Raw genomic sequence first — 12,447 nt, forward strand, 5'->3', positions numbered from 1 at the left:
TTTTTTCTTCTTTGTATAGTAATTTTGAGAAACAATTTAAATAGAAGAAAAAGTTCGTTCATTCGAATTTTAAAACTGAAAAGATTTTTATTTTCATTAGTTTAATAATTTTTTTTTTCTAATTTCTATGATTTGAAATTTTTCTTTTTATTAAAGACTTTTTTTTATATTTTATTAAAATCATTATTAAATTTTAATAAATAAATTTTCTTTTTAACTTGGTTGATTGGAAGTTGATTGGATGGTAAAATATTTTTCCAACGAACAAAAAAAAAATGTTCTCTTCAATGAATTCGAAATCTTATGGTTTAATTATTTTCTTGTTTCAGATGGGGACAAAGGAAAAGATGACAATTAGTGTTTAGTGATTAAAAAAAACCCCCCTTCTTCGAGAAAAAATGACTTAAATAACAATGACTGGGAAAATGATGAGAAATGAAAAAAGAAGAAATAGTACACACAGACAGAGAACAATTTCTTAACATCGTAAAGGGTCTTGGGAGTTCTTGAAATCAAAAAAAAAAAAAAAAAAATGACACTATCAAAAGAACAATGCCTCCTGGGGGAGTTAAAAACATTTACCCACCTATCGACAATCTCTCGAACGAACAAGATCTGAAAACATAATCAATTACATCCTTTTTTATCCCAAAGAGAAAGGAGCCACACAAAAAAAAAGTTTCCAGATTTCCAATCTTATTTCTTGTTTTTTTTGTTTTGATTTCAGTTTCTTTTCGTGAAACCGCAGACAAAAACGAGTCAATTTTATAGTTGATTTTTTTTTACTTCCCTTTTTCTTTACGAAGCGGAATGGTTGTCGATCTTTGTAAGACGTTATTAAATTTTAATCGTGCTTTCATTTTTGTTATGGTGAGAGAGGTTTTCTTTTGAGAGGAGGAAAAGAAAAATTATCGAGAATTGGAAAAAGAAATTATACACATAGAGGGAGAGAGAGAGAGAGAGGGAGGGGAAAAAAGGAAGGAAAAGTGAGAGAAAGAGGGAGAGTGAGAAGAGAAATATAAAGTGGAAAAACGTGACAAGTGGAAATACACGATGAGTTTTTTTAACTCACTACATCAATACGTCAGCGACAGTGTCGCAAGTCTCAACTTGGGTACGAAGAGATTCTCATTTAGTCGAGAAGAATCCACTACTGCCGGGGCTGGAAGAAGTGGGTCCACTGGGAGTGTTACCTCGACAACTAATTCCACCACGACGACCCACCATGGATTTCCTAAGGTCAGTTACAAGGTCTTTCGGTTTTATTTTTTACCTTTTAAAAAGATTTACTTCTAAACAAGCGTTGCCGATATTTTTTATGTGCGCTGTGACAAATTTTACGGGAGATAAAAAGAAAAACCCGCTAAAGCACAACGAGGAAAAAAAATCCTTTAAAAAATTTACTGCAATTATTTTTGTTTAGAATTTTTTTTTACTGCAATTTATTTACAATTTCTTCTTAATTTCATCCTTATAGCATAGCGGTCAATAAAATGACCATTATTGGCCTTGGGCAATAATGGGCACTTTATTGACCGCTGACGGGTGAATAAAGTACTCATTATTACCCTAGGGCAAAAAATACCATTATTGCCCTAGGGTAATAATGCGTACTTTATTGACCTGCAAGTGGTGAATAAAAATACCATTATTTCCCTAGGGAAATAATGAATACTTTTTTGACCTGCGAGCCGTGAATAAAAAATACCATTATTGCCCTAGGGTAATAATGCGTACTTTATTGACCTGCAAGTTGTGAATAAAAATACCATTATTTCCCTAGGGAAATAATGAGTACTTTATTGACCTGCGAGCGGTGAATAAAAAATACCATTATTGCCCTAGGGTAATAATGCGTACTTTATTGACCCATGAACGGTGAATGAAAATATTATTTATTCACCACTTGCAGGTCAATAAAGTACGCATTATTACCCTAGGGCAATAATGGTATTTTTATTTACCTCTCGCAGGTCAATAAAGTGCTCATTATTACCCTAGGGCAATAATGGTCACTTTATATCCCCCAGGGTAATAATGAGTACTTTATTGACCTGCGAGTGGTCAATAAATTTTAATTTCAATTTAATTTATTTTTCTATATGAAATTAACAAATAACTTAATTTCTTTTTAAACGTTCCTAAAGTTTCGAACGAGAATATTTTTTTAAATTTTAATTTCGTTTTTATAATAAAATATTTTTGTTTTACATCCAGATGAAAGTTTTTGTTGATTAAATAGCTCGTTTGCTTGGATTTGTTTATTCTTTGGTTGAAAATTAATTTTTCTTTTCATTCGAAAAAAATTTTTTAGACTAAAAAAAATACATTTGATTCAAAGAAAATTCATTTGATTGAAAAAAGGTAGTTAATGCAAATTGAATTTATTTGTATAAAAAGAAATTTATTTTGTTCAAAAAGAATATTTTATTTTTATATTACTTTTTGGTAAATTTTAAGTTTATTTAAAGAAATTTTTTCAACTTTACTTTTACTTTATTACTTTTTGCTTTTACTTTATTATAACAAGATATTATTTAATTTTAATTAAAATTTAAATTTAAACATTTCTCTTCAAAAACGAATTTGGAGTATATTTTTTTGCATTTAGAATATATCGTTAGCATTTAGAATATATTTTTGTGGAATTTAAATTATTTTTTTAGCATTTAGAATATGTTTTTAGCATTTAAAATTTGTTTTCACTTTTAAGTGTTGGTTGAAACTTGAAAATTTGTTTAAAATCTACTCAATCTATTATATATTTGAAGCAAATAGTATTTTTCATTGATTCAAGTGAAAATTATAGAATAATAATTATATACTTGATGAAAAAATATTTTATTCATAAATTCGGTCATTAAAAACATTTATTGAGTAAAAAATATTTAGTTAATAAAAATATGTAGGTGACAAAACATATTTATTATTTTATTCGATAAAAATTAAATAAATGAATATTAATTTGGTAAAAATTAAATATTTAATCGATAAAAAAATAAATATTTAGTTAATAAAAAATATTTAGTTAATGAAAAATATTTAGTTAATAAAAAGTATTTAGTTAATAAAAAATATTTATTTGATAAAAAATAAATATTCATTTGAGATTAGTCAAGTAATCCATTATTTGAATCAAATAAATTTTTTTATTGAGTGCAGAAAAATGTAATTCTTGTGGAGTAAATTTTTCACTCGTAAATCAAAGGTTAAGAATTTCACTTTTTTCTTCTTCTTCATTTTTTGCTGTAATTTACAAAAATTATGGACCATAAAAAATAAGAGACGTTAAATTTGTTGAGAAAGGTATTAAAAATTTCTTTTAAAATAGAAAATAATGGAACAAAAATAATTTATAGAATAAAGGAAGTTAATAGAAAAAAAAGTAAAATAAAAAAAATGGAAAAAGGTAAAAGGTGAAAGTAAATAGAAAATTTTCTAAAAGGAGGGATTTTTATAAATTAATGATAAGTTAATATTTCATTTCATTTAATTTATTATAAATGAATTTATATTTATTATAAATATTGAAGTAAAAAAGTAGTTTCTTGGTAAATTTTTGGTTGAAACTTACAAAGAACAATTACAACAACAAAATTCAAAATAAATGATAATGGAAGTTTCAAAGAAAAATTTACGAGAGAAATTGTGATGAAAAATATGGAGAAAAAGTTTTAAAGAAAAAAACAGGGGAAAATTTTTGAAGAAAAATGTAGAGAAAAGTTTTTTGAAGAAAAATACAGAGAAAAAGTTTTAAAGAAAAATGGCGAAAAAAATTTTGGAAAAAGAATGTAGAGGAAAATTGTAAGGAAAAATATAAAGAAAAAGTTTTAATGAAAAATATGGAAAACAATTTTGGAAGAAAAATGTAGGGAAAAGTTTTTATTTAAGAAAAATATAGAGAAAAAGTTTTAATGAAAAATATGGAAAACAATTTTTGAAGAAAAGTGTAGGGAAAAGTTTTTTTTTGAAGAAAAATGTAGAGAAATGTAGTTAAAGAAAAATGTGGAGAAAAGTTTTAAAGAAAAATTTTGAAATAAAAATTCCTTTCCCTTGCAAATTTGTATTTAGCATAAATTTTACAATTACATTCGTTTTTTTTTATTTTTGGTGGAACTTCGAAATTCGACAATTGGGAAAATGGAGATAAATTCAACTGTATTTTTTTTTGTTGGGTTTTTTTTTAAAGGTCGTACCACCCCCTGGGACAACGACGCCACCACATGCTCGTTCTCTATCGTCTCGTCGACGAACTCTCGAGTCGACTTTTGTTCCTGGACTGTCGGTACATCCAGCAGCAGGCGGAGGGGGTGGTCAATTGTCCCCCCGACGAGTAGGCTCTTTTAGACGAAGTAAAGGATCCACAGATCGACCTCCATTAATGTTCTGCCGTAGAAGACCATCATGGCCAGAAGTTGACAACGAGGCAACTTCCGGGTGAGTGTTTATCTTTTTTTTTTTTTGTTTTATTTCCCTCTCTTGTACTTTTAAACTATTTTTTCTTTTTCTCGTATGTACGTATATATATTTACCCATTTAGCCCCACTTTCCTATTTATTTTTTTCTTTAGAAAGAAAAAAAAAATTTTATACGTATGCCCGTTTTGCCCCCCTCTCACCTATATTTTTTTCTTATCACAGTTTTTCTAAGGATATCAAAATTGAGACAAAAAACGTGTCAAAACGTTGCTTCGCAACTATTCTGATGCGTTTTTTTGTCTCATTTTGATATCCTTAGAAAAACTGTGTTTAGAAAGAAACAAATTAAAATTATTTGAATTATTTTTAAAAAATTGCCTCAATTCAATGATTTTCAATATCTATAGATATTAAAAATCATTGAATTGAGAAAATTATTTTTATTAATTATATTTAAAAAAAATTCAATTATTTAAACGAAATTTTGATAAAATTCTACGCAAAACATTTAATTATTTTTATAAATAATAAAATTCTTCGCAAAAATGTAATTGTTCTGAATGAAATTTTTATAAAACTTCTCTAAAGATTTCAATTACTTTTAAAAGTTTAAATAAAATTTTTTAGAAAAATTTAATTATTTTTGAATGTAATTTTAATTAAATTCTTCGAAAAATTGAAAAACACATAGACATTTTACTAAATTGACTATAATCAAAAAACACGTACATCTTACATATTTAATTATTATTATTATCATAAATTATGTAAAATTTTAAGATAAAGAACTTTATCAACAAATTTTTAAATAATTGAATTTTTTTGACGAATTTTAATAAAATTTTTATTTTTTAAGAAAAATTACATTATTCGAAGAATTTGATTTAAAAAAAAATAAAATTGCAGAATTTCAATTATTTATAATAAAATTTTAATCAAATTCTTCGAATAATGTATAATTATTCTTAAAAAATAAAAATTTTATTAAAAATATTTGAAATTCTGCAATGTAAGTATTATTATTTATGAATATAATTAAATTCTTGTAAAAAATTCGCAAAAAATTATGTATATTCTCAAAAATTTTAATAAAATTCTTGACATAAATGAAAAATAACAAAATTCTTTAAAAATCTCAAATTACTTTCAGAAAATTTAATAAAATATTTTCAAAAATTTAAATACTTTCCTGAAATAATAAAAATCTTTGCAGAAGTTAAATTATTTTGAAAAATATTAATAAGATTCTTGACAAGTATTTAATTATTTTCATAAATATCAAAATTTTTGACAAAATTCAAATATTTTCAGAAGTTTCAACAACAAAAAAAAAATTTTTTAGGAATTCAATTATTTTTAATACAATTTTAAAAAAATTTCTCTATAAGATTTAATTATTTTAAAAATTTTAATAAATTTTTTTTAATAATTGAAAAATTCAATTATTTTTAGGAACTTTAATATATATTAAAATTCATAAAAATAATTGAATTTTTTCGAAGAATTTTATGAAAATTTTAAAAATAATTGAATTTTATCGAGAAATTTTTTTTAATAATTGTATTAAAAATAATTGAATTCCTATGAAAAAGTTTTATTTATATAATATATGTAATAATTGAAAAATTCATTTATTTTTAGGAACTTTGATATATCAAAATTCCTGAAAATAATTGAATTTTTTCGAAGCATTTCATTAAAATTTTAAAAATAATTCAATCTGATAGAGAAATTTTTTTAAAATTGTAGTAAAAATAATAATTGAATTTCTATAAAAATTCTTTTTTGTTGAAACTTCTGAAAATATTTGAATTTCGTCAAAAATTTTGATATTTATGAAAATAATTAAATACTTGTAAAGAATTTTATTAATATTTCCTAAAATAATTGAACTTCTGCAAAAATGTTTATTAATATTTTCCAAAATAATTGAACTGCAAAGATTTTTATTATTTAAGGAAAGTATTTAAATTTTTGCAAATATTTTATTAAATTTTCTGACAGTAATTGAAGATCTTCAAAGAATTTTGTTATTTTTCATTTATGCCAAGAATTTTATTAAAATTATTGAGAATAATTGAATTTCTGCGAATTTTCCACAGGAATTTAATTATTTTCATAAATAATAAAGCTCATCGCAGAATTTCAATTATTTTTAATAAAATTTCTCGAATAATGTAATTATTTTTTAAAATTTTATTAAAATTCGTCGAAAAAATTCAATTATTTAAAAATTTGTTGATAAAGTTCTTCATGAGAATTTAGTTTTGTGAAACATTTAATTATTTAATAAATTGTATTTATTTTTGTATTTAAATAATTGAATTCTCGTAGAATTTTCTAATAAAAATTGATTAAAAATGAATTTCTGTTAAAATTTTTGTTAATAATTGAGTATTGAAATATAGTGCCAATTTTTAGAAATAATTGCATTTTGAAAAGGTTTGAAATTAACATCTATGAAAATCTCAATTTTGCAAACTTTTAACTAACAATTCTGTAGAATTAATTTTTTTGAAATAGTTGAATTCAATTATTTTTTAAATTATTTCAAGTTTTTATATTTTCTAATATATATTTAATTGAAAAATTTGCGAATAATCGAAACTTCGTAAAATAGAATTGAAAATAAATGGATTTGAAAATTCTCAAAGAACTTTTTCAAAAATTAATAAAAATAGTTGATTTAATCAAGAATTTCCGTTATAATTCTAAAATAATGATTTTATCACTCGTTTATCTTTAATTATTTTAAGTTGTTGAATTTCGAAAATTTAAAAATCTTAACTCCCATCGAAAAATAATAAGGATTAAATATTTATTTAAAAAATAAGTTATTGATGTTTTCGAATAATTTTACAATTAAAGAAATTCGTAAATAAATGTAATAGAATATTTTTTTTGAGTATCTAATAATTTTCGGAGTGAATCAGAATATTCTTCAGAGTCAGGGAAAAAGTGAAAATTTTGTCTAGAAATTAGTAAAAAGTCAGGAAAACACAAAATTAAATTTTTCTGGCAATGTTGATATATTTTCCCGTTTTGCCCCACTCTTCGCTATATTTTTTTCTTTAAAGAAAATATATTCTTTTTTCTGTAACTGAAAAAAATCTTTATTAAAAGTTTAATGAGGTAGGAAAAATACGAAAAGTTTCAAGTATAGAAATTTATTTTGAAACTGTCCTTTTTTGTTTTCACTCTATTTATATATGTATATAGAGAGAATAAGAGAATATAACTTTTTTTAAATACTTTTTTTCACAAATTACAACTTTTCTAAAATGCTAAAACAATTTAATGAATTCAAACTGTTCATTTGGGAAGTTTTATTTTTGCGAAAAAGAAGAAATGAACTTGGCTCGTTTCTAGCTCATCACTATTTCACACTTTAAGGAAATTATTAAAGAAGCTATTCGGTTAAATATTGATTAAGCTTGAGTGTATTTTATCGTTCTTTGCTTGGATATTTAACAGGGAAAAGTTTCTGCGAACTTTCTGTGTTATGAGAAATTATATTTCCTTGAATGAGAATATTTTATTTTTGCTTAATTTTTCTTTTCGTTATTTCATTTTCGATGTTTAATTTTTTAATTACATTTGATATAATGTTGGGAATATTATTATAATTTCATTATTATTTACACTATTTTGTTCGTTAAGTAGGTCAAATATAGTTTATTATTATTTGGACCTAAACTAACAGGATCAAGTTCAGTTGATTATTTAACTTCCTGTTAGTTCTTTTCTTACTTTCTTTTATCACATTAGAAAGTGTTTTTTTGGAAATAATAATTCTTCTCTTATTTCTATAATGATTTTTTAAAATTATTTAAATATACGATCTCAGAAGAAAAAAATAAAAAATATTAAATTTATTTTTTTTCAAAAATAGTAAATATAATTTTTTTAAATAATAATCATTCGGCATTGGAGTAAGTTTTCCATGTTTGAAATTAGTGGGGAAAATATCGCTTCCCCAAGGGGATTTAAATTTTCAACTATAGAGCTACTGAATGCAAAGTCAAAAGGAGACACGTTTCCTAATATCAATGATGTAAATTAGGTTAGAGAATTATTATGGTAAATGAATTGAATCTGGAGAGTTTGAGGAGAATTACTAATTCTCAGCGTTGAGAAGGAGAAATGAAGTAAAAAGTGTGTACGCTTCCTTTTTTTACGATGATAAACCACGTTTCAACAGTGTGCAACTTAATTACGTTTCTGCATGTCTGCTTCATTTTTTTTTTGCTCCACTTAAAACATCTTTTTATATATTCATAATCGTGAAACAAAATTTTTTTTTAAATATGAATATGAAAAAGAAATTTTTAACCTATTTACGATAAAAAAAAATTTGTTAACGTATTTATAAAAATGGAAATTTTTAACGTATTTTTGCCAAAAGAAATTTTTAACGTGTTTATGGAAAATTAGTTTAAATCGTTTCTATGGAAATTTCAATCATTTTTAGTAGAAAAAAATATTATAATACTAAAAAGTTAATAATTTCCCCCCTGCTTATAAAATAAGTTCCTATTATTTTCTAACTCTCACGAAATATTCTCTAAGAATGAACAAAATAACGAACCGTCAAAATCGATAATCATCGAAAATGTTTAATTATAATCCAAACAGTTATTATCGACATCGATCAAACATTAATTAATATTTCAACAAGAATTTCGTTCAAGAATAATTAATATCATAATTGCAGATCGATAATACACACAAAGAAATAATATTCCAAAGAGAAATAAAAAAGATTATTAAAGGAAAAAACGAATAAAATACATAACTAAATAACTAAATAAATATTTAATAAATATTTTAAATATTATTTAAATATTATTTAAATAATTAAATATTTTAAATTTTATTTAAATAATTAAATATTTTAAATTTTATTTAAATATTTTAAATATTATTTAAATAATTAAATATTATCTAAATAAATAAATAAATAAAATATAATAACAAATCAATAAAAGTAGATTCTCAATTTAATAAAAGAAAGAAAACGGAATTTCAGCCTTTTTTTTATCTTGATTTATATTAGGTACTAATAATAAAAAAAGTTGAAATTAAAATGAAATTACTTTCTTGATTTTTCTCGGGCGACAAAATAGAAAGAACTTAAAGAAGTCGAAACTTTTGGAATGGAAGGATTTTCATTTAATGTCATTTTAATCTCTTACATTCGAGAAGCAAACCTGGATAGTTTCGTAGTTGATGGACTATGACAGGGGTAGTTTGCACATAGATTTTGAATCATTATATGACATGGAGAGAGAAAGAGGGTGAGGGGGGGAGAGATTGTTCGAAACTTTGTCACAGAGAAGGTGGATGCTGACAAAGTTAACACTGCCAGCATCCTTGTTCTTCCATTTATTGTTGAAGAGTTAGTGGTAGCTCTGGCAGAGATTATATTTTGCATTAATATTCATCTCTAAAATAAGTCGAATAAAATTTTGACTCGAAATAATTCATTACTTCGTTATTTGAATTTTTTTACTTTATTATTTGAATAATAAAAAAATATTTGTTAAATTTATTTTTATTACAATTATTTTTATTTTTTTATCAAGAAAAATTACTTTATTTTCGTTTTAATTAAAAAATATATTAACGTTTGTGATTTTTTTGATTCGTTTTTTATTATAATTTGTTAATAGTATAATAATAATAGTTCCTTTTGCAATTAAATATTTTTCAATAAAATGAAAACTGATTACAGAAATTTAATTATTTTTAAAAAATTTAATAAAATTCTTGTCAAAATTTCAATTATTTTCATGAATTTTCATCATTTCAATTATTTTTAATATCTACTATTTTAATGAAATTTTCTAAAAGAATTCAATTATTTAAACAATATTCTAATAAAAAGTTTCCAGGAATTTAATTACAAAATAAATTATAAATTTCTTTGAACCAATTGAATTATTTTGAATTTTTTAATAAAGTTTCTCCAAGAAATTCAAATATATTCAGAGAATTGAAAAAAATTGTTCTAATAAATTCAATTATTTCGAAAAATTTAAATAAAATTCTTTTAAAAATTCTATTATTTTAAAAAATGCTGAAAAAATTCTTGACAAGATTTAGTAAATAAAATTGCAATTTTAACAAAATTTTCCTGTACAATTCAATTATTTTCAATACAATTCTTCTTAAGAATTCAATTATTTTCACAAATAATACATTTTTTTTAAAGGAAATTCAATTCTTTAAAAAAATTTGAATAAAATTCTTCTCAAGAAATCAATTATTTTCATAAATAATAAAGTTTTTCTCCAGAATTCAATTATTTAAAAAAATTTTCATAAAATGCTTTATAAATTTGAAAAATTATAATAGAATTGATCATAGAATACAATTATTTTTGTAAAATGTAACATTCTTCCTAGAAAAACAATTATTGTCATAAATGTTTGTAAAAATCTTCGAAACAATTCAATTATTTTCTTTAAAAAATTAAATTCTTCGAAGGAATTCATTTAATTAAGAAATTTTAATAAAATTTTTCCCAAGAATTCAATTCTTTTCAAAAATAAAATTTTTCACAGAAATTCAATTATTTAAAAAAAAAATTGTAATAAAATTCTTCGTCAGATTTCAATTATTTTAATTTTTTTAATTGAATTTCTCGATGGAATTATTATTTAAAAATTATTGAATAATAATTATTTTCAAAAAGTTTTAAAAAATTCTGAGAACTTTAATTATTTTAAAGAATTTGAATAAAATTCTTCTCAAGAAATCAATAATTTTCATAAATAATAAAATTTTTCTTGAGAATTCAATTATTTTAAAAAATTTTGATAAAATGCTTTATAAATTTGAAAAATGATAATAAAATTAATCATATAATACAATTATTTTCGTAAAATATAACATTCTTCCTGGGAATACAATTATTTTCAAAAATGTTTGTAAAAATCTTCGAAACAATTCAATTATTTTCTTAAAAAATTAAATTCTTCGAAGGAATTCATTTAATTAAGATATTTTAATAAAATTTTTCCCAAGAATACAATGTTTTTCAAAAATAAAATTTTTCACAGAAATTCAACTATTTAAAAAAAAAAATTGTAATAAAATTCTTTGTCAGATTTCAATTATTTAAATTTTTTTAATGAAATTTCTCGATAAAATTTAATTATTTTAAAAAATTTTAAAAAATTCTGAAAAACTCAATTATTAAAAAAAAATTTGTATAAAATTCTTCACAAGAAATTAATTATTTTCATAAATAATATTTTTCTCCGGAATTCAATTATTTTCACAAATAAAATTCTTCACAGGAATTCAATTCTTTAAAAAAAAATTTAATAAAATTCATTGTAAGCTTTCAATTATTTTCATAAGTAACAAAACTTATCGCAGGATTTCAATTATTTTTTATACAATTTTAAATAAAATGATCGAAAATTGCATTTATTCTTAAATTTTTTTTTAAATTCGCCGAAAGAATTCAATTTATTTTTAAAAATTTTGATAAAATTCTTTATTAAAATTCAATTTTAAGAAATATTCAATTATTCAATAAATTATTTATTTTTATATTTAAATAATTGAATTCTCGAAAAATTTTCTACATTAAATTTTTGTGTCAACCCTGCTGAAAATTAATTTATATTTACAAATTTCTCCCTATTTTTTTTGTTGGCAAAGAAGAATTTTCATTGATATAAACGATACAAATTTTTGGCTCTACAAATATGGGTGGAAAAAAATGTTTTGTTGTCAAAGGAAAATATTTTTCTTCGTCTATATATCTATATATCAATATGTGTGTAGGCTAATGAAACGGTGTGTAAAGTGGTTTCGACAAAATGAGAGAGGAAGAGATAGAGATAGAGTGAGTGATATAAAATCGCTTTCAACATTTTTCAAAGATATGAAATTGTGGTATATAAAGAAATTTGCCTCCTTTTACTCGACGAAACTCAGGTTCATCATTTTCGTCTCGGAGAAAGCATTCAAAGAACAAATTTCTCTTTTTCTATTTTTTTTTCTCAATATTTTC

The 12,447-nt window shown here is 22.2% G+C and overlaps 1 protein-coding gene across 5 annotated transcripts in view; it reads left to right on the forward strand.

Annotated features, from left to right (window-relative positions):
* LOC122508486 (BAI1-associated protein 3) overlaps nt 1-12,447 on the forward strand; it is a 152,464-nt gene that overhangs the window by 62,569 nt on the left and 77,448 nt on the right. For all 5 annotated transcript variants that reach the window (XM_043621878.1, XM_043621877.1, XM_043621881.1 and 2 more), the window contains exons 2-3: nt 330-1,239; nt 4,190-4,437. In XM_043621878.1, the coding sequence (XP_043477813.1) occupies nt 1,054-1,239; nt 4,190-4,437 (434 nt within the window). In that variant the 5' untranslated portion in view covers nt 330-1,053. The remainder of the gene's footprint in view (nt 1-329; nt 1,240-4,189; nt 4,438-12,447) is intronic.

The sequence above is a fragment of the Leptopilina heterotoma genome, unplaced genomic scaffold, assembly GCF_015476425.1.
Source record: "Leptopilina heterotoma isolate Lh14 unplaced genomic scaffold, ASM1547642v1 Lhet_54, whole genome shotgun sequence".
NCBI classification, from domain to species: Eukaryota; Metazoa; Arthropoda; class Insecta; order Hymenoptera; family Figitidae; genus Leptopilina; species Leptopilina heterotoma.